General features: G+C 44.2%; 2 protein-coding genes and 1 pseudogene across 5 annotated transcripts in view; 2 read left to right on the forward strand and 1 right to left on the reverse strand.

The window, feature by feature from the left end:
• The first annotated feature begins 2,457 nt into the window (after positions 1 to 2,457).
• On the forward strand, positions 2,458 to 11,665 carry LOC106562259 (stereocilin). Its single transcript, XM_082957621.1, has 14 exons — positions 2,458 to 3,323; positions 3,409 to 3,471; positions 3,563 to 3,709; positions 3,787 to 3,953; positions 4,026 to 4,136; positions 8,461 to 8,596; positions 9,403 to 9,574; positions 9,722 to 9,861; positions 9,969 to 10,124; positions 10,232 to 10,374; positions 10,557 to 10,705; positions 10,880 to 10,977; positions 11,102 to 11,233; positions 11,482 to 11,665. Exons 1-13 carry the CDS (start codon positions 2,949 to 2,951, stop codon positions 11,222 to 11,224), a joined length of 1,980 nt encoding a protein of 659 aa, XP_082813747.1. The 5' UTR covers positions 2,458 to 2,948; the 3' UTR covers positions 11,225 to 11,233; positions 11,482 to 11,665.
• Positions 11,666 to 12,013: 348 nt separating this feature from the next.
• Positions 12,014 to 21,653, reverse strand: LOC106562247 (creatine kinase U-type, mitochondrial-like; annotated as a pseudogene). Its single transcript, XR_014379356.1, has 8 exons — positions 15,443 to 21,653; positions 14,101 to 14,624; positions 13,404 to 13,735; positions 13,210 to 13,295; positions 12,853 to 12,972; positions 12,610 to 12,731; positions 12,349 to 12,448; positions 12,014 to 12,213 (listed from the first exon to the last, which is right to left on the reverse strand). The product of XR_014379356.1 is annotated as a creatine kinase U-type, mitochondrial-like (transcript).
• A 3,753-nt stretch (positions 21,654 to 25,406) lies between these two features.
• Positions 25,407 to 27,042, forward strand: part of LOC106562248 (furin-1) — a 98,344-nt gene continuing 96,708 nt past the window's right edge. Inside the window, exon 1 of one of the 3 annotated variants that reach the window (XM_014127011.3) lies at positions 25,407 to 25,425. The gene's annotated coding sequence lies outside the window, so the exon portion shown is untranslated. Of the gene's footprint in view, positions 25,426 to 25,841; positions 26,570 to 27,042 lie in introns of those variants that run through there. The other 2 variants (XM_014127008.3, XM_014127012.3) reach the window with 2 other exon arrangements.

Below are 27,042 nucleotides of genomic sequence, written 5' to 3' on the forward strand. Positions count from 1 at the left end.
GCGGGCATAGGCCCACACACATTTTTTTACATTTTAGTCATTTAGCAGACGCTCTTATCCAGAGCGACTTACAGTAGTGAATGCATACATTTCATTCCGTACTGGGAGCCAGGCCCAGCCAATCAGAATTAGTTCTTCCCCACAAAAGGGCTTTTTACAGACAGAAATAATCTCAGATGTGGCAGTCCTGGGATAGCGTGGTCACACGTGGGCTGTGGTTGGATTTAATTGAACCTTTATTTAACTAGGCAAGTCAGTTAAGAACAAATACTTATTTACAATGACAGCCTACCCCAGACGACGCTGGGCCAATTGTGCACCACCCTATGGGACTCCCAATCACAGCCAGATGTGATACAGCCTGGATTTGAACCAGGGACTGTAGTGACACCTCTTGCACTGAGATGCAGTGCTTTAGACCGCTGCGCCACTCAGGATGTTCTACCAAATTCTCTAAAACGATGTTGGAGGTCGGCTTATGGTAGAGAAATTAACATTCAATTATCTGGCAACAGCTCTGTTGATATTCCTGCAGTCAGCATGCCAATTGCACACTCCCTCAAAAGTGGCATTGAGAGGCAGCTCAGTGGCAATCTGTGGCATTGTGCTGTGTGACAAAACTGCACATTTTATTGTTCCCAGCACAAGGTGCGCCTGTGTAATTAATGATCATGCTGTTTAATAAGCTTCTTGATATGACACATCTGTCCAGGTGGATGGATTATTTTGGCAAAGGAGAAATGCTCACTAACAGGGATGTAAAGAAATTTGTGCACAACATTTGAGAGAAATAAGCTTTTTGTGCGTATGGAACATTTCTGGGATCTTTTCTTTCAGCTCATGAAAAATGGGTCCAACACTTTACATGTTGCGTTTATATCTTTGTTTTAAGTATACATGCTCTTACTTTTACTGTTCTTATAAAACACATGTCAGAGATGGGTCATACATGTTGTTCAAAGTCTCTTGAATTTCATTTCCATTCATACTAAGCTGATAATGTCTCAAACAGCTCTTACTCATTAGTCATGGATGATTTAGAGTGAAACACATGACACATGAGTGTTTGGACTGACACTGCTTTAAAATCATAATGGCCATGTTAGTCATTGAGAGGATCGGTGTTACCCTGCATCCCATGCCCTGGCTAATCTCTTTGCCCTCTCATTGATGCCAGTAACACTATCTCCTGGGCATTGTGAGCCCAGCTATGCTGTTACATCAGGCCCGATTGTATGGTGCAAGTCGCTTTTTCCACCATTGATCTACCATAATATTCAGTAGCTCTCTTACACTGTCTGTGATTTTCCATTAAAGTCCCTTTTATCCATCTTTGCAAAGGTGACCTGAGACAGCTAATCTTATGGTAAGTAATCGAGAAAAAAACTAAGATTATAATATAATCTACAGTATGGACAAACATATCATACATCATGATGGTTTCATTTGATCATTTTCCCTCACAAAGAATATGAGGTTAATAGAAAATATATGTTGTTTGTCGTATCATAGTTTACCATACTCTCTCCCCTTGTCCGTGATTTGTAGGGGGATCAGACATAATATCACGTGGAATGCTCAGGCTCTGGGCTTCAACTCGCAGGGCCCTCCCAGCACCCCTCCCTTCCTCTCTTGCCCCTCAATAGAGGGTGAGACAGGGGACCCCAGAACCCCACCACACCCCTCTCGCCCTAGACCAGCCCTGTCACCCCGCAGGGCGCCCAAACAGAAACAACCACACAGCTCAACCCCAGTACCCCGCCGTTCCCGTCTCCTCAAGCCCCAGTCTGAGGCAGTAGAAGTTGGCCACAGCCACCTGAGAGAAATGGGGTACTTTGCCTCAGCAGAGATCCTGGAAGCAGCATGCAACGCCTCTATCCCAGGCCTTACTGGGGTGTCCAACTTCACTGTGTTCCTTTACTGTAACCTATTTGACGGGGACGATGGGTCTGTGAACCCGGAGGTTGGTCAGGTGGGACCCGACCTGCACGCCACGTGTTCTGACGCCGCCTGGTACCTGTCTGCAGCCGAGGATGACTTCTTGTGGGTCCACGTCTGCAGCGAGTTCTTCACCCACCAGTTCAACAATACTGTGTGTGCCAACTCCTCCTTTTGGCTGCAGCGAGCACACCAGGTACAGTCCATGATCAAAGTCCACTACTGAATGCAAAAGAGTTGCGTTCCCAACTCACTTTTTTAACTTCTCCACAATGTCTAACTACATTCTGCCCATGATGTTTGCAGGCTGCAGAGATGGACTATCACTACTTCAACCAGTCCAGTATAGGTGACCTGTGTGTGCAGCTGTCAGGGGAGGTGGTGGAGTGCCTTCCCTGTAGCTCAGTTGGTAGAGCATGGTGTTTGCAACGCCAGGGTTGTGGGTTCGATTCCCACGGGGGGCCATGTATGAAATGTATGCATTCACTACTGTAAGTCGCTCTGGATAAGAGCGTCTGCTAAATGACTAAAATGTAAAAAAAAAAAAATGTAAAATGAGTGCGGGGACAGCCTAGGGCCTGACGAAGCCTGCCTAGCCCAGCTGGGCACCAGGTCCCTCAGCGCCCAATGACTTCAGACGCTGCTTCCTGCCCAACATTTCTGCTCTGGTCTCAGCCCTGTGTGGCAGCGAGTCCCCTGAGGCCCATCCCTCCCACACATCCCTTCCGGAGGGCAGCTGGGCTGCAGAGTACTGCTCCAGACTCCACAACTCCTCCCACCCTGAATCCATAGAAGACATATGTAACTACAGGAAGTGGAGCCTGCAGTATTTCACCAACGCCACCCTACTGGAGCTCTGTGGCAGTACAGAGGGGCTGAGGGAGTACGTTTGTAGCAATGCCACCCTCTACCGCCTGCTACTCCCAGCCTATCCTCAGCTCTCTGACCTTTGCGTTGACTTGGATGTAGAGCAGGAGGACAGGAAGTGCTTCCTCCAGTGGTTCTTTGACATGCTCCCGGCGCCGTACGACTTTGACAAATCACAGCTGTGTGAGAGTCCTGCTCCGCTGCTGGTGGAGGCACTGCACAGGCTGAGTGTGTGTGAGGTGGATGGGGGTGAGCGAGGAGGCTGGGTGGGGGCTGTGGGGTATGTGCTGAGGGTACTGGACTTTGTGGTGGGGCTCTCGGCGGGGCTGGATGAGGGGGAGGGGGAGGTGAGGCAGGGCCTGGGTCAGGCCATCCTCCTCTCCAGTCTCCTTGACAACGCCTCATTCTGGGCAACTCTGCATCCCAACGCCTCACTGAGCGTGCTCCAAACCGTGGGCTTGTTCCTGCGCAGGGAGCAGAGCGCAGCTCTCAAAGAGGACCTGCTCAGCTGCTTCAGTGTAAGCCGCATACCTTATACACAGAACACATACACACAAACATAGACACATGAAGGTAATGTGAATGCCTCCTCTGTCCTGACAGCCTGTATTATGGGACCTCATTGAGAGAGAGGACAACTCCTCTGCCCTCAGAGTCCTAATGCAGGTACTGTACACCTTTATAAAACGGTTAGTTGAGATCTTAGATGCAGATTGACTGGTTACCTGTATTAAGGTGAACATTGTTTTCTCTCCAGGAGTACCTCCAAATGCCCAGGGAGAGTATCCGCACACTGGTGATGTCAGCAGAGAAAGATGCGGTGAAGAGGTTTCTGTCTCACATGCACCAGAGCTGGGACCAGCTGCACGTAGAGACCACTCAGGTTTGTCCTCAAACACTCTCAGTTTAGCAATGGATGCTGGAAAGTAGGGATGTTACTAAGTTACTACTACTGTCAATAAAGACCACTGTCTCCCCCAGTCCTCGCAGAGAGAACTGCAGGCCATGGAGACCATGACGTCCGCCTTCATCCACAAGTTCCCTCGTGTGACCCCTGACCTCTTCGTCGACCTATCACAGTTTATACCTTTCATGTCCGTCTCTGACATCATGAGCTTCCCCACCTCCCTGATGGTCAACACCAGCCTGTGAGTTACTAGGCCTGAGCTGCCATTTTAAGCCAAAGGTCAAAGGTTGACTGGTTCTGTGTTGTATCATAGGTCGATGGCGATCCGTGACCACAGCACAGAGATGAAGTCTCCACAGAAACAGGCGTTTGTGAAGAGGCTCCTGCAGTCCAGTGTGGTGGGAGATGTCCCTTCCTGGCCACCGTACTTCCTCAGCTCCATCCTCCCACTACTCCCACTACTCCCACACCTCCCAGTCAGCCAATTTCAGCAGCTGACATCAGACCAGGTTAGACATCTCATTCCTTATCTACTCTACAGATATTTTCATGAAGTAATGTGTACTGTATTGGCATTACTCTGTCATCATGTCCCTCCTTAAGCTGAGTCCCCTGGTGGAGTTTCTGGGAAACTCCAGTCTGGATGGAACAAGGGGTCGCCATGTTCTACGGACTCTATTCATTAAAAAAAGGAACTTCACCAGTGATAACGTATCGAGGTAGGGTCTTTTGTCTCAAGTTGTAACCTATTCCGCATATAGTGCTCTAGTTCTGACCAGAGCCACAGTGTCCCTTTGTGCAGTTACCAGAGTATTATACCAGAGAGACGAGGGCATTATTTCTTAACAGGCTGGGAGTTCTGGTTTGTTACCTGAAACCAGAGGAGCTGCGTCCGTTTCTGCTGGCTTCCCCTGTGTCCTCTGCTCTTTGGCAGCAGCTAGCTCTCTGTGTGTCTGAGGGACTCATCAGTGCTTCAGGCAGGGTGAGAGAGAATTGCATGTAAAAAATTGGGATGCACTCCAAAAGTTCCAAGTTCATTTTGTGGCTGTATGACAATTTTTTCCTCCAACACACCTGTTAGGATATCAGTAAAAATATCAGTATTGCCATTGTATATGTATACAGTCCATATCATATGTGAGGGGCTCTGACACTTGATCCTGCTCTTGCCATGTTCAGCTGTCCCTCTGGCTGGTCCAGGCAGTACAGCCTCTGAACGCCAGCACTCTACCTCCTCCAGCACTGGCCACCCTCAGGGGCCTACTGCCCCAGCTAGGGGCTTCCTTCCTGCAGTCACTGCCCTCACTACAGCTCTTGGACCTGCTAAAACAACCAGGCCTGCCCAGCTTCTCCCCAGCACAGGTCAGCACTGCATGGACTATGCCTACACACTGAATCTACCGGTATGTTGTTTTCTGCTGAGCGAACATTACATGTTGTTTTTAACTTCCCCCAGGCGTTCCAGATATTATCCAAAATTTCACAAGACACAAATGTAAGAAAGGCTTATTAGTGATCTCTTCAGTTATGTTTTAATCTACACAGCTTGTTGTGCATTCTTACGAGGCCATATTTCCATGGTGATCCTCTCCTTGTCAGCTCACCATGGATACACTGTGCAGGCTGAAGCCCTTACTGCATGGCCTGTCCCCTGCTGTGCTCAGAGGCATACACTGGTCCGAGATCAGTGGAACCACTCACTGCCAGTGCTGGAGCACTCTACTGGCTGACCTGAAGCCTGCCCATAGAGCCATGCTCCACAGGGCACTGCAGGAGGTATGGTGCTCTTGTTTCTCGGTGGGGAGATTACTTTCTCCTCTCTGCCAAACTGTTCTTTATTCATCATTTCCAGTGGCTCTACATTGTCTTTCTTACCACACTGAGAGCAGATGATGACACAGTAAAGAGATGGTGGAATTTAAATGCCAACCAACCAATTATGCTGTCAATCATGAACTACCTTATACGCCTAAACCACTAGTCAATTGTGAATTTACCTGGAAGTAATTCCATAAGTACAGTACTTAACCTATTACCATTACTCAGGCACATATTCAATTGTTTATTCCATTGCTTTTTTTTTTTTTTTTACCTGTTGGGGCTAGGGGGCAGTATTGAGACATTTTGAAAAAAATATGTGCCCATTTTTAACTGCCTCCTACACCAACTCAGAAGCTAGGATATGCATATTATTAACACATTCGGATAGAAAATACTCTGAATTTTCTAAAACAGTTTGAATGGTGTCTGTAAGTATAACAAAACTCATATTGCAGGCAAAAACCTGTGAAAAATAGATTTAAAAAAATGTGAATTTTGTGACTGTACTATTTAGTGTCATTGTTTTATAGATACCATAGTGAGAAAGGATTCATTTCGCAACACCTACGGCTTCCACTAGATGTCAACGATCTTTATAAAGTTGTTTGAAGCGTCTATGATAAACAGAGAGCAAATTAGAATGCAGGGAAGTTTACATGTCGTCCCTTCATTTTTTTGCGCCTGCGCATAAATCATAAATCTGAGAAGCGTGAGTTTGTTATAATTGTTTATCTAGACATAGGATAGGTTGTGTGAAAATATTACTGATGTTTAACGTTAAAAATGGACCAAAAGATTAATGCTAAACAACGTTTGACATGTTTGAACGAACGTAAATAGATTATTTAGCTTTTCGGCGTGATTTTACACCCCCCCCACCACGTTTTGTGGGAGCATAATGAACGCTAACTACTTGGTGTTATTTGGACATAAATTATGAACTTTGTCAAAAGAAACCACATTTGTTCTGGACCTGGGATTCCTGGCAGTGCCTTCTGATGGAGATAATCAAAGGTAAGGGGATATTTACAATGTTATTATCGATATTAGATGATGCTAACTGTATAGCATAGCTTATTGTTCTTAGCATAGCACCCCGTTTATTGCAAAATGTGATTTTCCCAGTAAAGTTATTTTGAGATCTGGCCATTCGGTAGCAATTACGAGATGATAATATATTATTCTTTGAATGACAATATTATAATTTACCAATGTTTTCGAATAGTAATTTTGTTATGTTCACCGGAAGCATTTCAGAGAAGAAAAAAATCTGAATTTCACGCTACTGTAAAATTCTGTTTTTGGATATAAATATGAACTTGATGGAACAAAAAATGCATGTATTGTATAACATAATGTCCTAGGAGTGTCATCTGATGGAGATTGTCAAAGGTTGGTGCATAATTTTAGCTGGTTTCTGCTTTTGGTGACGCCTGACCTTGAATTGAAACTGGATGTTTGTACTTTTGTGGCTATGTACTGTCCTAACATAATCTAACTTTATGCTTTTGCCGTAAAGCCTCTTTGAAAATCGAACAATGTGGTTAGATTAAGGAGATGTTTATCTTTTAAATTGTGTAAAATAGTTGATTGTTTGAGAAATTGAAATTATTAGATTTTTGATGTTTTGAATTTCCAGCCTTGTTAGCAATCCCGTCTCGGGGTTCATTGCTAACCTGTAGCCCCAACAGTTAAAGGCTTTAGCCAGCAACTCAAGGAACTTCACAGTGCAGCTCCAATGTCTCCTGCCGTTTGTGCCCCTGATGGAGCTGATAGAGGTTCTGGATGGAGAGACATTCCTGAGAGATATGAGCCTGTACAGAGACCTGCCCTGGTCCCCCCAACAGGTGCACATCCATCTCCACTATGCTCCGTCTGAACATACAACACTACATAAACACCCACTCCTTTGGCTATGGTATAGCATCATTACTGTTGTTGCTCTAGAGGGAAAGCCATGCAGCCAGTGTGGGCCTGGGCTCCCATTAATCTGCAAATCATTGGTATTGCTTCAGATGAGCCATTCAGGATATTAATGCTCCATACGCCTCAGCCGTCATCAAGCAAATTGGTTTGGATGTAGTACAATAGTCAGGAGGGGGAATATAAATTAGTAATGCCTACCTTAAATAGATTACATTCCTTTCACCACCTGTTTTCTCTCACACACACTGTCTTTCTGAATAATATAGGCTCAACTCCTTTTCAAGAGGACCCATCAATCTGAAATCATTACCAGAGAAACTGTAGAGTAAGTCAAATGTTATTAGGTGTCATGGGTATGTGCTGTGTTATTGAATATCATGTGATATTCATGCAAATCATTTCATGACAAAACTAGAGACTCAGTCAGTACCCAGTTTTATTCGGTTTCCCTCACCTGGATTACAAATGCAATCTTCCAGAGACAAATTATTCATCCAATCATCTATTTGGTCTTTAGGGACTTGGGTCATATTGCTGGTGGAATGAGCTGTGATTGGCTAAAGCTTTGGACCAATGAAACTGATTTTTCAGAGTTGCTTCAGTTTGTCAGTGAGTTGCCAGGAGGGGTGAGACCAGCTCTGGTGAGGAACCACAAGCTACCCACATGGTATCCCTCGTGTCCTCCTCCCCTTCTCTTTCCCTCTCACTCCTTCCTTTTATCTATATTTAGATACATCTTTCTGTCAAGAAAAGTATTCCTGGAATTATTCAGAGCTTCCTATTTCATACTTGTTTGTTCAGATGTTTTGTGCTTTGTTACCAGAGGAAATGCGTTGTAGAGGAGCTGCGGCAAAGACCAGAGGAAGACCTGGATGGTATAAGTCCCTGGTTTGCTGCAGAATTACCGTACGAAATCATTCACTCCAAAATATATTGTATAAATGGCCCAACATTTAATCTTTCTCTATACAAGATGAATCTGGTTATTTCTGCTGTCCCAGGGTGAACCTGATTGAGAGCCTGTCTAATACTTCACTGACAGCCATCCTGGCTCACATTCAGCAGCACTTTGTGGACTTCCTCAAGCTGCCCCGTCATAAGCAGATGGCCTTAGCAGAAAAGGCCATCACTGTGCTGGTGAGGAGAGACTATTATATTATTAGCACGAAATCCTCCTTATTAATAAAACATACACATTGATCAATTCATCCAAATGATTCAGGGTTGGAATGCATGGCATTACAATACTTAATAATCAGCTAAACGGATTGTGCTTTGTTGTCAGCTGTAGAGTCGTCATACTGTAGTACCTGCAGTAATTATACCGTAGTAACTGTGTTTTGGTGTGTCCACCCAGGGCACCTCTCAGGGCCTGGCTGAGGGGGAGCCTCTTTGGACCTCCTGGGGCCCCTGTTGCCCTTCCTGGACAGGGACACCCTGGGGCTGGTGGACAGAGGGGCCCTGGGGCTGCGGCTGGATGAGCTGAGGGGGTACTTCCTGCCCTGGGACACCCTGAAGGAAATGGCTGCTCTGCTTACTGGGAGAGACCTGCTGGGGTGAGAGACAGCTGGGTCTCTTTTAGAAGATGGCAGAGTGGGAGGCCTGGGGTGGTTGTGAGCTGGTTATGGCAGCTCAGGGCTTGTGGGTATCTGTCATGTATGCATTTATAACAGAAAGCTGGGTGTGTGTGTGTGTGTGTGTTGTAGAGAGGCATCGGCCTGGACGGTTGGGGATGTGGAGCTTGTTGGCAGACTGTTATTTACTCTCTCTCCAAAACAGATCAACTCCATCCCACTGGTGAGGGCTCCAATGGGCGAAACATCAAGTGCCTTTATAATGACTATCACTTTATCATTGGGTGATGACAAATAAAGCCCTGCAGTACTGTATGCGTGTACTTTTAGCAGGATGTGCTAAGTGTGTGTTTTACTACCATATATCAGGTGGTGCTGAGTGCAGACACGGTGGAGGAGGTTCTGGCAGGTCAGTGGCGCTGGGAGAACAGTGATGTCGGTCAGGCCTGTGTGTCCCAGTGTGTGGACCAGCAGGGCCAGAGAGAGAGGATCCACAGCCTCATACGAGGGGTCGTCAGAGCACAGAGCAGGAGGAGAAAAGGTCATCATTGATCCACTCTCTATATCACAAATGTATCATACCCACTAGCTCTGAAGGGAAAGCTTGATGATAATGCATTGTGGTTCTAAACTCATTGCGGTCTCATGTCATCTATCCAGTGCCAGTCCCAAGCTGTGGCGACATGAGGCACCTTCCCCTCAGCATGGACAGCCAATCAGCTGAGCCGGATGGCGGAGGAGGAGTTGAGGCAGTGCGTGGAGGTCATAGGTCTGGACGCTTCACTGAGCCCTGAGCGGCGCAGAGCACTGTGGGTAAAGCTCAGGCAGGTTAGTTTCAGAACATCGGAGACGTTTTGGTTTTCATCACTGCCTGCTAAAGATTGACAGTGGAAATGTGTTGTGTATCTTGTGCACTATCCTTCACCCTCCTCCAGGCCTACAGTCCAGTTAGAGGCCTGAGGCCAGAGCAGGTCCTGGGGCTCGGCTGTCTGGTCACTGAGCTGGGGGAGAGAGAGCTCCAGGGCACTAACCTGACTGACCTGGGTGTCCTGGCCTACCTGGGGGCTCTGACCGACTGGAGCCCCAAAATGGTGACGAGGCTCTCATATTCCAATCTCAGGTGTGATATTTGTAGTGTGGAGGGTTGCCCACTCCTGGTGTAGGTTGTTTGACTCTCCAACCCTGTGTCTCGTTTCAGATGAGAGCAGCAGTTGTTGGTGTGATGCGGAAGCGGAAGTTGAAGGTGGAGCAGCTCGGAGCTGTAAAAGTGGCTTCTCTAGGACACTTGCTCTGTGGTTTCACACTGTCAGAGATCAACAGACTGGACCCCTACAACCTCAGGTCAGTCATGTATTAGAAATACACACTTTATTTTAACCACATAAATATTAGATCACATACCTTGTGAATAAAGCTCAGCCTATAGTGCAAAAGGCAAAAATATCATTTTTTGCTGTCTGATTCCACTTGGTGATAATGCTTCCATCAACCCAGTCCTAATGAGTCCTCCTGCTGTTTGACAGCATGGCTGCTCTGTTCCTGAGGGAGCTGGCCCTGCCGTGTTCAGAGCAGCAAATGGAGGCTCTGACCGCCCGTCTCTCCAGTCCTCAGGCCTTTGGCCCCGTCAGTACCTGGGGCCCAGAGGTCTTCACTGAGATCGGCACACTAGCAGGTACAGCTGTTCAAATTGGGCAGGGGTTTAAACTCAGAAAGCTTTATTGTTGTATATTCAGTATATTTGATCCTTAAATCTAAGGAATAGTTAGTTAGTAGTGACCGGTGAATCCACCCCTCTCGCACGCACACTCATTACATGAGTCCTCTCTCCCTCCCTCCCTCTGTCCAGCGGGTCTGGAGGACATGGTTCTGTCTGCTCTGGTACAGGAGCAGGTGGAGGGGCTCATCCCCGACGCTATCGCCCTGATTCCCCCCACAAAGATGGCTGTGAGTCTCTCTCTGGTTCACCTCAGGATACTTAAGAGCTGATTTGGATAATGCTGTTTACATAATGCTCTCCAAACCACATCCCATTTTGTTAGTTGATGCACGATGTGTGTGTGTCTGTCAGGTGGTATTCAGTGCGGTCCAGTTGTCATGGCTGAATGTGGAGCAGGCTTGGGTGGTCACAGAGAAGCAGTGGGCAGAGACATGCCTTGGGCCTGGCGCAGTACGAGGGGGGATGTCCTGCTAGAGCACAGGGGTAAGGATTCACGGGGTAGGATTCACAGGGGGGTGTAAGGATTCAAAGGTTCAGGACTCAGGGACATGGATAAAGATCATCTTATGAGAAAGAGAGAAAGAACTTGTTGGTCTTATTGATGGGGGTTGTTCAATGATTTATGTTATTTGTCTGTAATAGCATACCAATATCATCATCATAATGTCATGTTTAATAGTAACTATGTGGTAGTGATATCACTGTGGTATGTGTTTTGTTTGCGTCCACAGGGAGGAATGTGGCCCCGGCAACACGGTCAGCTGACAGCCTCACTGTGTGCTTATTGTCTCTATGCTGTATGTTATGGCAACTACCGTAAAACACACAGTAACCCATTTGTATTTATTTGTTCTTTGACCTTTTATCAAATTGTAACATTTGTACTTAAAAATAAACCAAACATTTTGAACTGTGTTCCATTTGTATCCTGGAATGAACCCTTCACCTCATGCTATTCTAATGCCTGACATACTCTGTATGCACAATTCTGATGTGTCTGTATGTTTGGGAGTATGCTACTCTGTTACTGTGGTTACAGTGAGGAGGGCACTCATTAAATTCGATATAAAAGCACCTCTTGGAAAATAGGGCAGTAGGACACAATTCAGAGGATTAGATGCAATATGGTGACGGCAAGCACCTAATTTTATATAGTACACGACAAATACCGGTCGATCCCCAAGTTTAATTTGAATGTATTGATATATAGCTGAAGAGTTTATAGCTGCTATTCAGGTAAAGTATTTGGAGGACCACAGTTAATGATTTGGATTTATATAGCTTTATTGAAGTATATTGTTTGTCAATGTAAAATCGCAAGTCGGGGCATCTGCAAGGCCAGTCTCTCTCTACCTGAACTGTGAGATGGGTGCAGGGATTTGGATATCCTGATCTCGCTCCAGTCTCTTGTCGCACGCAATCAGGTATTTAACCCCATCAATCACATTCTGAACCAGCTGGACCTACATACAACACACAAACCCACATAGCATTCTCTTTCAACACTCTACAACTGCCTATTAAAGCTGAATATTATGATTGTCACTTGTGCATTCTATTCTGTGGTGTAGTGATGCAGTGTCTTACCTCTGACTCACCCAGTCTGGCCAGGTTAGAGATGTCAAAGGTTGTTCTCACAGCTGCGGCGTCCACGCCGCCCGTACCTCGCTTCTGCAGAAGCAGGTTGTCCAGTATCTTCTGAAAACGAGCATCCCAGTAAAAAAACAACAGAAAAACAGAGAACTTAGGATCCTGGAATTTGAGAAGGACAGCTCAGCACAGGGATCCCCTGAGCACAGTTTCTTCATACGACTGTTCATGTGTCAACCCATAGGTGAGTGAGGTGGTAAGGGCCAGACCTTGCTGAGACGAGGCAGGTTGCCCTGAGTCCTGTGCCCAGGTTGGAGTGGCAGGTGAGGATGTAACCCAGCCTCTCGCTCCACATGAACTCCCTCCCATTCTCCATGATCAACCTCTCCACCTGGTGGTGATGACAACAACAGCTCATAAAAAGACACAAAGTATGAAAGGTTTGTCATTTAAGACACAGTTAACGTGTGGGTGTAGGCAATGAATCCAATCACTGATTCTGCTGGGCTCACCTCGAGTCCCCTGTAGAACCTCTCAAACATCCTCTTCATGTCGCTGCCCTCTCCATCTAGATGACCCGGGTGTGGTCCTCCTTGTTGATTCACAACAGGAAGTTCTCCTGGTTGTTGTGCCTTTCAAGACCAACGGGTTATCTCCATAGGTTTCAGCGCTTCTAAAATGCTTTCTATCGTTTGGTTTTAGGGAGTTTTTCCTAGCCACCGTGCTTCTACACCTGCATTGCTTGCCGTTTGGGGTTTTAGGCTGAGTTTCTGTACAGCACTTTGAGATATCAGCTGATGTAAGAAGGGCTATATAAATACATTTGATTTGATTTTAGAGTTCTGCTTTTATCCAACCATTATACTTACCAAATGCCCTGTGCATCTGGCCAATCCCTGGCCATTCCTGCACAGGTCAAGATCGGGGACACTGGTATATCAAACAGGAAGTGATCCTGTGAACTCCAAAAACAAGTGTTATGCATCTGTGATAGAATAAGGAAATGAAACAAATAAAAACAATTTTCCAACGCAGTGTGTGGTGCAGACTGTGTTTTTCTCACATCAATGAGCAGCTGCTGCTCCTGGTCAGTCATCTGTACTGTCCCTTGAGTTCCCCTTGCAGGCTGTTGAGGGTGTCCACCCCCAGCTCCACCTCCCGGCACTCCGCCCAGCAACAGGCAGAGGGCAGGCTCAGATGCTCAGACACGTCCATGTGACGTTGACATGTAGCGCTCATCAAACTGACCTGCCCGGACTATGGTAAGTACTGGCTCACTTGAACAGTTTAGAATGTAGATATGTAGGTCTGGTACCAGGGTGGTTGAAGCAATGACATTTCTATACTTATATCCATGGACATTCCCATCATTCTGTACCTTGCTGGCATCCAGGTCTGTGGGGAGAGATTGTGTATAAATGTATGGCCTTAAATAAATGAAACTTTCGTAACCAACAGCGATCACAAAGCAAGGGCTTCTGTTATTCTTTCCTTTCAATACTTCTCCTCTCTACACACAAAAAGGTGGAATATTGGGAGACTCTGCTATTAAGAGTCTGCAGAGCACTTTCCCTCACTTCAAGGCAGAATTAAAAGCTGCAGTTGATCCCCTTTCATCTAGGTTTTATCTGTATAACACATTTATAAGGAATGGGTGACGCTCCAATATGTGTAGTAGCTTTAGAAAATCTATTTCACAGTGACTGCCATTAGATTTAAAAAATACACTGAAGTTCCAGCAAGATAGGTAGTAGGCATACCAATTCACTGTGAAAAGACGCAGACCACACAGGCCGTTGTGATCCATCCCGATAGGACTCCTCGTCTCTGGCTACCATGCCAACAGTCTTTATGAAGGGGTGCCCAGGGTTGTCCAATCCTGTCTGGATAACATTGTCCATAGGCACACAGCTTGGCATAGAGGGAAGTTATGATGTGACTGGCCTTGCAGCGGATGTGTTTGCGTAAATCAGAGAACTCGAGAAATTGAAGGTTGGTAACACTATTGAAATAAGTACAGACAAAAAGGGGGTGCAATGATAGCACACCCTTAACGAATGAATAAGTGTTGGAGAATGTAGACACTGGGCTCTGTCACTGTCTGTCTGGGATAACTGGATTACCTGGCAGGGTACAGCCTCCTGATTTGAGCTCCTGTGGTGACATGCTCTCTGTTCAGAAAAAAATCCTGCTGTAGCAAATGACCATACTCCACTAAGAGACAGGACTCCTATGTTGCACTTCCGAGAGGACAACAGCTTGAAGAAACTGCTTGCCATTTTCCCTGTGAAACATGAGAGTGTGTTACTGATACTAGCTGCTGTCCCCTTGATCCCTCATGAAAAGTACTACTGAATTACTACTCATCCCTACTACTCAAGATCTACACTAAACCTACTGGTTTTACTACTTGATTGCTATTGAGATGTGTAGTAAACCAGTAGTGATTTATGTAGTTATTTAAGTACCGGTAGGAATGAGTGATACATTGGGATGTTTCACTACTGGTGAACACTACATATTTCCTACTCAAATCACTACATAAATCTCCCTTAATGACTACTGTGCAGCTACTGAGCTTTTGGGTATCTACTACTTAAAATCTACGCATACCCACACAATTCCTACATGTTCACTATTGGATTACTACACAACGCCTACACATTACTACTGTATGCCTATTCATTCCTATTTAATTACTACTGCCAGTGCCATCCGAGTGTGTTGTGTCACTACTGAATTACTCCTGATCCTTTTTCATTTACTACATAAACCCTTTTGAATTACTATTGAAATCTATTCAAAATCACTACTGTCACTACTAGACTAGTGCACGTTATTGCACTTTTTATTATTATTACATTAATTACATATTTACACTTTTTTGTTAAACCCTTTGAGGTCTTTGACTTAACTATCTTCAGATCCTCTTTTTTGTTGCAGTCACATTTCTGCACCACGTAACTTTTAGAAAATAAAGATATGCAGCAGTAGTATGTAGGCATTGTGTGGTAATCCAATTAATGCCATTATTAATAATCTGCTAACATAGGTCACATAAGACAACAAAGAAAAACATTTGATAAACAATGTTAATCTTACCAACAATGGCCTCCAGTCTTTTTATGTCGAGGGCCTCCTTGGCAACATGTCAAAAGAGGTAAGACGAATGGGTAAGTATACCAATATGAAAATACTGTACATTTGCATACAAATGCACTTATTAGGTATCATGAGGCTATATACTGTAGCTACATTTCAATGGTGCTAGCATAGAGCTAGGCTAAAAGCTATTACATCTCTATGACAACGGCTAAAACCGTTTTGGCTAGCAATCTTTTTGATGTGGATAAAAGTTAAATACACGGCTAAACAACGACATGAACGTATTCATAAATCAAGATGGAAAGATAATATACAGATGGTACCAGCATAAGGGTTATAAAAGCCAGGATGACGAAGGATGGAAGATGATTACATTAGGGATTGTCAAAAACAGTAGCTATCTAACAACAACCAAATACTTCCTGTTATGTCTTCTTCTGCGATCGCGAAAAGCCAGTGTAGTCTGGCTGTAGTGTTGTGATACTTATTTACTACCAACATCAAGTTGTAAAAGCTCTACCTGATTACTAATGAAAAGCCTGTGTAGTAAAGCTGTAGTGTTTTGACTACTTATTTATACTAACAACATCAAGTAGTAAAACTCTACATGATTACTACTTGAAACACTATGGTTTTCCTACTGAACTCTACTTGTGTATCTTGATTAGTGCATGACCTACATATTCACTACACAATCCCTACATAGTACCTTCTACAACAAGCATAGGTTTTGTATAGTAATTCCGTAGTACATTCGCATGAGGGATTCAACTGTCTCAAACACCATAACATATCAGAAAGTCTACAGTAATGTTAGCAAGCTTCCTTTTCACATTATGATGAGTGTTTAGGTCATATATTAGGCCAACTGTCCCGCCATCAGTAGATTCATATGGTAGGTAGGCCAACATACCTTAAATTACCTAACTAGCCTCTTGACAGGAGGACTATGGCTATACGTATTAATCCAATAACGCAGGCTGGTTTGCTAACCTAGATAGCTAGCAAGACTGGTTGGCATCGGATAGCAAATGTTGGGTTGTTTGATCAAATCAAATGTATTTATATAGCCCTTCTTATTGATATATCAAAGTGCTGTACAGAAACCCAGCCTAAAACCCCAAACAGCAAGCAATGCATGTGTAGAAGCACAGTGGCTAGGAAAAACTCCCTAGAAAGGCCAAAACCTAGGAAGAAACCTTGAGAGGAACCAGGCTATGAGGGGTGGCCTCTTCTGGCTGTGCCGGGTGGAGATTATAAGAGAACATGGCCAAGATGTTCAAATGTTCATAAATGACCAGCATGGTCAAATAATAGTAATCACAGTGAACGGGTCAGTGTTCCATAGCCGCAGGCAGAACAGTTGAAACTGGAGCAGCAGCACGGCCAGGTGGACTGGGGACAACAAGGAGTCATCATGCCAGGTAGTCCTGAGGCATGGTCCTAGGGCTCAGGTCCTCTGAGAGAGAGAAAGAAAGAAAGAATTAGAGAGAGTATACTTAAATTGACACAGGACACCGGATAAGACAGGAGAAATACTCCAGATAGAACAGACTGACCCTAGCCCCCCGACAAACTACTGCAGCATAAATACTGGAGGCTGAGACAGGAGGGGTCAGGAGACACTGTGACCCCATCCGATGATACCCCCCAGACAGGGCCAAACAGGCAGGATATAGCCCCACCCACTTTGCCAAAGTACAGCCCCCACACCACTAGAGGGATATCTTCAAACACCAACTTAACATCCTGAGACAAGGCCGAGTATAGCCCACAAAGATCTCCGCCACGGCACAACCCAAGGGGGAGCCAACCCAGACAGGAAGACCACGTCAGTGACTCAACCCACTCAAGTGACGCACCCCTCCTAGGGATGGCAAGGAAGAACACCAATAAGCCAGTGACTCAGCCCCTGTAATAGGGTTAGAGGCAGAGAATCCCAGTGGAGAGAGGGGAACCGGCCAGGCAGAGACAGCAAGGGCAGTTCGTTGCTCCAGAGCCTTTCCGTTCACCTTCACACTCCTGGGCCAGACTACACTCAATCATAGGACCCACTGAAGAGATGAGTCTTCAGTAAAGACTTAAAAGGTTGAGACCGAGTCTGCATCTCTCACATGGGTAGGCAGACCATTCCATAAGAATGGAGCTCTATAGGAGAAAGCCCTGCCTCCAGCTGTTTGCTTAGAAATTCTAGGGACAATTAGGAGGCCTGCGTCTTGTGACCGTAGCGTACGTGTAGGTATGTACGGCAGGACCAAATCGGAAAGATAGGTAGGAGCAAGCCCATGTAATGCTTTGTAGGTTAGCAGTAAAACCTTGAAATCAGCCCTTGCCTTAACAGGAAGCCAGTGTAGGGAGGCTAGCACACATTTTTTGGTTCTTGTCAGGATTCTAGCAGCCATATTTAGCACTAACTGAAGTTTATTTTGTGCTTTATCCTTGTAGCCAGAAAGTAGAGCATTGCAGTAGTCTAACATAGAAGTAACAAAAGCATGGATTAATTAAACAGTCTTGATATGTTCGTCAAAAGAGAGATCAGGGTCCAGAGTAACGCCGAGGTCCTTTACAGTTTTATTTGAGACGACTGTACAACCATCAAGATTAATTGTCAGATTTAACAGAAGATCTCTTTGTTTCTTGGGACCTATAACAAGCATCTCTGTTTTGTCCGAGTTTAAAAGTAGAAAGTTTGCAGCCATCCACTTCCTTATGTCTGAAACACAGGCTTCCAGCGAGGGCAATTTTGGGGCTTCACCATGTTTCATTGAAATGTACAGCTGTGTGTCATCTGCATAGCAGTGAAAGTTAACAATATGTTTTCGAATGACATCCCCAAGAGGTAAAATATATAGTGAAAACAATAGCGGTCCTAAAACGGAACCTTGAGGAACACCGAAATGTACAGTTGATTTGTCAGAGGACAAACCATTCACAGAGACAAACTGATATCTTTCCGACAGATAAGATCTAAACCAGGCCAGAACTTGTCCGTGTAGACCAATTTGGGTTTCCAATCTCTCCAAAAGAATGTGGTGAGCGATGGTATCAAAAGCAGCACTAAGGTCTAGGAGCACGAGGACAGATGTAGAGCCTCGGTCTGACGCCATTAAAAGGTCCTTTACCACCTTCACAAGTGCAGTCTCAGTGCTATGATGGGGTCTAAAACCAGACTGAAGTATTTCATATACATTGTTTGTCTTCAGGAAGGCAGTGAGTTGCTGCGCAACAGCTTATTCTAAAAATGTTGAGAGGAATGGGAGATTCGATATAGGCCGATAGTTTTTTATATTTTCTGGGTCAAGGTTTGGCTTTTTCAAGAGAGGCTTTATTACTGCCACTTTTAGTGAATTTGGTACACATCCGGTGGATAGAGAGCCGTTTATTATGTTCAACATAGGAGGGCTAAGCACAGGAAGCAGCTCTTTCAATAGTTTAGTTGGAATAGGGTCCAGTATACAGCTTGAAGGCTTAGAGGCCATGATTATTTTCATCATTGTGTCAAGAGATATAGTACTAAAACACTTTAGTATCTCCCTTGATCCTAGGTCCTGGCAGAGTTGTGCAGACTCAGGACAACTGAGCTTTGGAGGAATACGCAGATTTAAAGAGGAGTCCGTAATTTGCTTTCTAATGATCATGATCTTTTCCTCAAAGAAGTTCATAAATGTATTACTGCTGAAGTGAAAGCCATCCTCTCTTGGGGAATGCTGCTTTTTAGTTAGCTTTGCGACAGTATCAAAAATAAATTTCGGATTGTTCTTATTTTCCTCAATTAATTTGGAAAAATAGGATGATCGAGCAGCAGTGAGGGCTCTTCGATACTGCACGGTACTGTCTTTCCAAGCTAGTCGGAAGACTTCCAGTTTGGTGTGGCGCCATTTCCGTTCCAATTTTCTGGAAGCTTTCTTCAGAGCTCAGGTATTTTCTGTATACCAGGGAGCTAGTTTCTTATGACAAATGTTTTTAGTTTTTAGGGGTGCAACTGCATCTAGGGTATTGCGCAAGGTTAAATTGAGTTCCTCAGTTAGGTGGTTAACTGATTTTTGTCCTCTGACGTCCTTGGGTAGGCAGAGGGAGTCTGGAAGGGCATCAAGGAATCTTTGGGTTGTCTGAGAATTTATAGCACAACTTTTGATGCTCCTTGGTTGGGGTCTGAGCAGATTATTTGTTGCGATTGCAAACATAATAAAATGGTGGTCCGATAGTCCAGGATTATGAGGAAAAACATTAAGATCCACAACATTTATTCCATGGGACAAAACTAGGTCCAGAGTAGGACTGTGGCATTGAGTAGGTCCGGAGACGTTGGACAAAACCCACTGAGTCGATGATGGCTCCGAAAGCCTTTTGGAGTGGGTCTGTGGACTTTTCCATGTGAAGTCACCAAAAATTAGAATATTATATGCTATGACTACAAGGTCCGATAGGAATTCTGGGAACTCAGTGAGGAACGCTGTATATGGCCCAGGAGGCCTGTAAACAGTAGCTATAAAAAGTGAGGCTGCACAGATATTTTTTTATTTGTAAATTGAAATTTGCTATCGTAAATGTTAGCAACACCTCTGCCTTTGAGGGATGCGCGGGGGATATTGGCACTAGTGTAACCAGGAGGTGAGGCCTCATTTAACACAGTAAATTCATCAGGCTTAAGCCATATTTCAGTCAGGCCAATCACATGAAGATTATGATCAGTGATTAGTTCATTGACTATAACTGCCTTTGAAGTGAGGGATCTAACATTAAGTAGCCCTATTTCGAGATGTGAAGTATCATGGTCTCTTTCAATAATGTCAGGAATGGAGGTCTTTATTCTAGTGATATTGCTAAGGCGAACACCACCATGTTTAGTTTTGCCCAACCTAGGTCGAGGCACAGACACTATCTCAATAGGGATAGCTGAGCTGACTACACTGACTGTGCTAGTGGCAGACTCCACTAAGCTGGCAGGCTGGCTAACAGCCTGCTGCCTGGCCTGCACCCTATCTCATTGTGGAGCTAGGGGAGTTAGAGCCCTGTCTATGTTCTAGATAAGATGAGATCACCCCTCCAGCTAGGATGGAGTCCGTCACTCCTCAACAGGCCAGGCTTGGTCCTGTTTGTAGGTGAGTCCCAGAAAGAGGGCCAATTATCCACAAATTCTATCTTTTGGGAGGGGCAGAAAACAGTTTTCAACCAGCGATTGAGTTGTGAGACTCTGCTGTAGAGCTCATCACTCCCACTAACTGGGAGGGGGCCAGAGACAATAACTCGATGCCGACACATCTTTCTAGCTGATTTACACGCTGAAGCTATGTTGCGCTTGGTGACCTCTGACTGTTTCATCCTAACATCGTTGGTGCCGACGTGGATAACAATATCTCTATACTCTCTACACTCGCCAGTTTTAGCTTTGGCCAGCACCATCTTCAGATTAGCATTAACGTCGGTAGCCCTGCCCCCTGGTAAACAGTGTATGATCGCTGGATGATTCGTTTTAAGTCTAATACTGCGGGTAATGGAGTCGCGAATGACTAGGGTTTTCAATTTGTCAGAGCTAATGGTGGGAGCCTTCGGCGTCTCAGACCCCACAACGGGAGGAGTAGAGACCAGAGAAGTTTCGGCCTCCGACTCGCTTAATGGGGAGAACCGGTTGAAAGTTTGTCGGCTGAATAAGCGACACCGGTTGACCATTCCTACAGCATTTCCCTCCAGAAGCCATGATAAAGTTGTCCGGCTGCGGGGACCGTGCGAGGGGATGTATACTACTATCTGTACTTACTGGTGGCACAGACGCTGTTTCATCCTTTCCTACACTGAAATGACCCTTGCCTAACGATTGCGTCTGAAGCTGGGCTTGCAGCACAACTATCCTCACCGTAATACGATCGTTCTCCTGTATATTATGAGTACAGCGACTGCAATTATAAGGCATCATGTTAATGTTACTTAGCTTCATCTGTTGGAGGTCCTGACGAACCATGTCCAGATAAAGCGTCCGGAGTAAAAAAAAAAAAAAGTTGAGTGAGGGAAAAATATAAACGGTAATTAAAAAGTAAAAACCGTAAGGTTAGCAACAAAACGCATAGCAGCACGTAAACAAGTCTGCAAGTTGTGACCGGAAATGACACCTTCACATTGGTTTGTAATGTAAAATGGACTCTTCACGTGCACACGCGCACCCGTTTCATTGTTCTCAGATCGACCACTATCCAAATGCGCTACTGTTTTTCAGCCAGGGACTGCAGAGTCATCATTCAACGTTCTGGCGCCTTCTGAGAGCCTATGGGAGCCTTAGAAAATGTCACGTTACAGCAGAGATCCTCTGTTTTTGATAAAGAGGTTATAGAAGGCCAAGAAATGGTCAGAGAGGGCACTTCCTGTTTAGAATCTTCTCGGGTTTTGGCCTGCCGTATGAGTTCTGTTGTGCTCGCGGACACCATTCAAACACTTTTGGAGACTTTGGGGTGTTTTCTATCCAAATCAAACAGTTATGTGCATATTCTAGTGTCTGGGCAGGAGTAATAACCCGATTAAATCGGGTAAGTTTTTTTGTCCGGCAGTGAAAATAGTGCCCCCTATCCTAAACAGGATAACAGAGTCCGAGAGAGGAGGGAGAAGCAATGGGGCACGTCCTATCAATCAGCTACTCGGTTACCATTCGGGTCAGGAAGTGGACCAGAACGAGTCGATCATTATTTACCACACGGGATTAGTGGAGGGGTCCTACCTCCAGATCCTGAAACCATGCAAGTGGGGCGGCACGGGTTGACCTGTTGGGGCTGGGGGGCAGTATTTACACGGCCGGATAAAAAACGTAAAAGAATAAAAGAACTAACGATAAAAGAACTAACCCAAAATTAGTTGAAAGGCTAAGTGATTCTCCTCCTGACAAGAAGTTTACAGCCTTCAAACATAGTGCAAAAAAAGTGGGCATGAACATAGAATATTTTTGGGTCAAAAAAAATAATATACAGCTGTCTTTAATAAGATCAAACTGAACTAACTGCTATCTTGAAATGTTGAAAAAGTGTTTTTAAATAGCTCAGTCTTATCACTCAATATGAGTCAAAATCTGTCACTTCCAGGAGTGCTCATTTTGTCAAAAATTAAAAAAATTAAAAAAATAACAACTCACAGCTGTGTTAATAGACCCAACTCAAACATCTGCTATCTTGAAATGTCCAAAAAAGGTATTTAAATGGGCCTACCAGACATCTTCTTGAGAGAAGATAAGGTCAGGGACTCCTGTCTTACTCTCTGTCATGTTGAAATAGGTTCTCCTGTCTTACTTTCTGTCATGTTGAGATGGGTTTCCCTGTCTTACTTTCTGTCATGTTGAGATGGGTTAGTTCTTCTTGAGAGAACTAACCCAAAATTAGTCCAACTAACCCAAAATTAGTCGAAAGGCTAAGGGATTCTCTTCCTGAGAAGAAGCTGACAGCCTTCAAACAGAGCAAAAAAAGTGGTCCCAAACAATATGTCAAAATGAATAAAAAAATGATACAGCTGTCTTTAATAAGATCAAACTGAACTAACTGCTATCTTGAAATGTTGAAAAAGTGTTTTTAAATAGGCATTACTCGACTGATGTAATTTTCTCCACCTGTTGATTGGCGCCACTTGCATAACAAGTTAGCTATATTATCAGCACCAGGCGCTGTTCACCTCCTATTGATTGTGCTGCTATATTTTCAGCACCAGGCGCTGTTCACCTCCTATTGATTGTGCTGCTATATTTTCAGCACCAGGCGCTGTTCACCTCCTATTGATTGTGCTGCTATATTTTCAGCACCAGGCGCTGTTCACCTCCTATTGATTGTGCTGCTATATTATCAGCACCAGGCGCTGTTCACCTCCTATTGATTGTGCTGCTATATTATCAGCAGCAGGCGCTGTTCACCTCCTATTGATTGTGCTGCTATATTATCAGCAGCAGGCGCTGTTCACCTCCTATTGATTGTGCTGCTATATTATCAGCACCAGGCGCTGTTCACCTATTGATTGTGCTGCTATATTTTCAGCACCAGGCGCTGTTCACCTCCTATTGATTGTGCTGCTATATTATCAGCACCAGGTGCTGTTCACCTCCTATTGATTGTGCTGCTATATTTTCAGCACCAGGTGCTGTTCACCTCCTATTGATTGTGCTGCTATATTTTCAGCACCAGGTGCTGTTCACCTCCTATTGATTGTGCTGCTATATTTTCAGCACCAGGTGCTGTTCACCTCCTATTGATTGTGCTGCTATATTTTCAGCACCAGGTGCTGTTCACCTCCTATTGATTGTGCTGCTATATTTTCAGCACCAGGTGCTGTTCACCTCCTATTGATTGCGCTGCAGTTGCCGCTTTAGGTTTCAGTACCATAAAATGGTCCTCTACCTGCTTTATTAGTCTCCTACATTCTCTCCTCTTGAATGAAGTTAAAATGTAACTTGTGCATTATTTAGGGAGGTCACATTGTAGATACTCTACACCACCATTATTTAGGGAGGTCACATTGTAGATACACTACACCACCATTATTTAAGGAGGTCACATTGTAGATACTCTACACCACCATTATTTAGGGAGGTCACATTGTAGATACTCTACACCACCATTATTTAGGGAGGTCACATTGTAGATACACTACACCACCATCTAGAATACAGTAGGACCTCTTTCCATTTGTCCTATTGAAACACACAGAAAACTATAGTATTTAGCCTAAAGCAGCATATGATTTTACAGTAGACTATAGATGTAGGCTACTGTATAGTCACATGGCTCAGTGTTAAAATGTTAGAGCAGCATATTGGTCTGAACAAATCCTCTTAGTGAATGTCCCTTAATGAGAAAGAATTATGAGAATATTGCATTTTGAAATGCAAATACTATTGAGTCTGTAGACAAATTGAAATAGTGATTCGGACGTCAGTGGATCTGCGTGAGGGATGCATCAGATGAATTAAGGCATTTTGGAGGGGTTGAATGTTGCACCATTGATAAAGCAGATCAACTGAGCTAGGGATAAAGTTAGGAAGAAAACTACAAAATGGCGCCATATTTGTAGTTCACAACTCTTAAGCCTGACTAACCGATGTCTTTATATAGCCTTGCTACTCTTATTTTCAAATGTATTTTTACTGTTGTTTTATTTCTTTACTTACCTACACACACACACACACACACACACACACACATACCTTCTTTTCGCACTATTGGTTAGAGCCTGTAAGGAAGCATTTCACTCTAAGGTCTGTTGCATTCGGCGCACGTGACAAATATACTTTGATTTGAGACCTATTTATTAACATAAAGTCCACCACTGTAAGAGTCCTCAGTTGTAGTGAGAACATTGTGTCATATGTTTAAGGGGGGTTTCATGACTGTGATTCCAAAATGTTCCAGTGCTGAGGAACTGTGTGTCATTTTTTTCCCAGTACGGGAAAAAAAACTATCTATGAAATGTATGCATTCACTACTGTAAGTCGCTCTGGATAAGAGCGTCTGCTAAATGACTAAAATGTAAATGTAAAATGTAAATGTAAATGTTTGATAAGTTTAACACTAAAGAAATGGGATATTTCATTTAACATTCTAGAACACAACTGATCACGGGGCGCGCTGAACGTAACCACTGCCAGTAGTCCAACCAGCCGCAAGATGGAGGTATTATTCCTAAAGGTTTTAGCTAAACTTTTATTTGAGTCGACCACTGACCAATGTTCGGTGGAAGATTAAAACACTTTTCAAAATTAATTTTCAATCTATTTACTAACAGGGTTGCAATTGCATTTAGCCTTGGATCAGACAAGCCAAGGAAAGTGACCAGATTGAAAAGTATAATAATGTCGTTGATTGGCTGAGTAGGCAGGCGTAATTAGGCTACAGTTTGCACCAATGGTGCGGCCTGCATGTCACGCGGTAGGCTATTCAACAGCGTGTGCATGATTACACGCTCCATCCTTTTGCAGCCATTAAATGGCAGTGAGCATCAATATACTTCAACAGAGCCAGGTGGGTTTTCCATCCTCACTTGTCTGGGCAAAGGCAATTTAAAAGGCTGGGGTGGAAGGGTTTGCTTCGTTTGAGTTCTTGAAAGGCTCCTCAGCTCAGAGCTTTTGAAAACGAATTTGTAGTGGTGCACATTACTGTTTGTTTTAGGGTTGTGAGTGAGGGCGCTATTATTTAAAACCTAAACCATAATGTTATGCATATAGGCTATATTATGATGCATATCTGATGCTCATCAAAATGAAAACATCTGGTCTTTGCACCCCCCCTAAAAAACAATTACTAACACTGTGCAGACAATATTTTTTTATAGGTTATTCCAGCAGATGGCGCTATACTACTGTGTATATTACTCTTGAGCAGTAGGTGTGTCCAAATCATGTGCATTTTCTCCTTGCCCTCGTTCGCCATGACGTATTTCCTGAGGGGCTATGTGATGTGGACCCCTCAGCTGTTTTGAGAGGGTTCATACAATCATTTTTTTTAGTTTTTTTTGTAACCATTAACAATGTAGTATGGTAGTTGTAAGACTATATTCGATTAATTAGTATATCGAAGAAGACAGGGGATCATGCGTAATGTTAACAGGAACTGGTAAGCCTACAGAATAAACCCTCTTAAGGCATTGGAAAGTTTCCTGATAATTGAGGCGCTCATGGGGAGTTTTGTACTGGTGTGCCTTCGTTCCTGGAAGAGGCCAGACTAGTTGCTTAGTGCGAGGAGTGTGCTTTGCCTGTCATCGGTATTGCCTTGTCCCTATCAACGGAGACACTCGGGCTGTAACTGTGTCCGCCAAAATGGCATTACGAGCCTGGCTGTAACGTTAGCTGAAACATGACGCCGTCGATTTTGATCCCGGTTGTTGTTGTTCTGTGGAGTGGGTTTGTTTGAAATTATATTCCGATTACCGTCCAAATCGGAAAGATCAGAGAAACAGAAGGCTGGGATTAGACACGGGAAATATTGTGTGAAAGAGCGCGTGCTCTGAGCGCCGCAGAATCGCAGGAGGCTACATTGTATCAAGTAGATGTAGCTGATAACGCGATACAGTGTTACTTTACTGAAATACCAGCGGGAGACGATTCAAGGAACGTCTTGTATTCGAAGTTTATCGCCCAGCTGTATGCAGTTGTCAAGGACATTTGTGGTAAGTTCTCGTTTTTTTTTTAGCAATAATAAGCCATTTCTGCTATGATCCACAATTGTTGTCATAAAATATGAAACTTGAATGGTTTAGTGAAACGTGGGAACTTTTTGGGCCACGAGCAGAAGTTTTATTTTATAGCCTAACTGGGCATGTTGACTCACTGGTATAACGGCCAAAAGAGGAGATATTCACTGTTTTGCGACCAACTTTAAGAAAGACCTCTTGAAATACTTTTTCATTTGAATTGTAGCTCGGCTCCTTAGGATTTGAAGAAGGATCTATTCGGTGGAGTAAACGCTATTACTGTAGCTTTGCTAATGTATATGATTAATCATTTTTCATGGTAATTTAACACTTATGGCAGAGAATATTCATTATCTGCAAGCAACATACAGTGGAGTGTTAAAGGAGCTCAAGACAAGACAGGATATTGTAGTATGCTGTAAATGTTAACCTTAGGACCTGGATACTCT

This window comes from Salmo salar, chromosome 11 (assembly GCF_965601325.2).
Source record: "Salmo salar chromosome 11, fSalSal1, whole genome shotgun sequence".
NCBI classification, from domain to species: Eukaryota; Metazoa; Chordata; class Actinopteri; order Salmoniformes; family Salmonidae; genus Salmo; species Salmo salar.

Bases quoted from the DNA above. Each gene is read 5' to 3' on its own strand.
- LOC106562259 (XM_082957621.1), top strand. From the start codon at position 2,949: ATGCTCCCGGCGCCGTACGACTTTGACAAATCACAGCTGTGTGAGAGT. The intron at 10,125-10,231 runs GTGACGAGGCTC...GTCTCGTTTCAG, and splicing joins CCGACTGGAGCCCCAAAATG to ATGAGAGCAGCAGTTGTTGG. The intron at 10,706-10,879 runs GTACAGCTGTTC...CCCTCTGTCCAG, and splicing joins TGAGATCGGCACACTAGCAG to CGGGTCTGGAGGACATGGTT.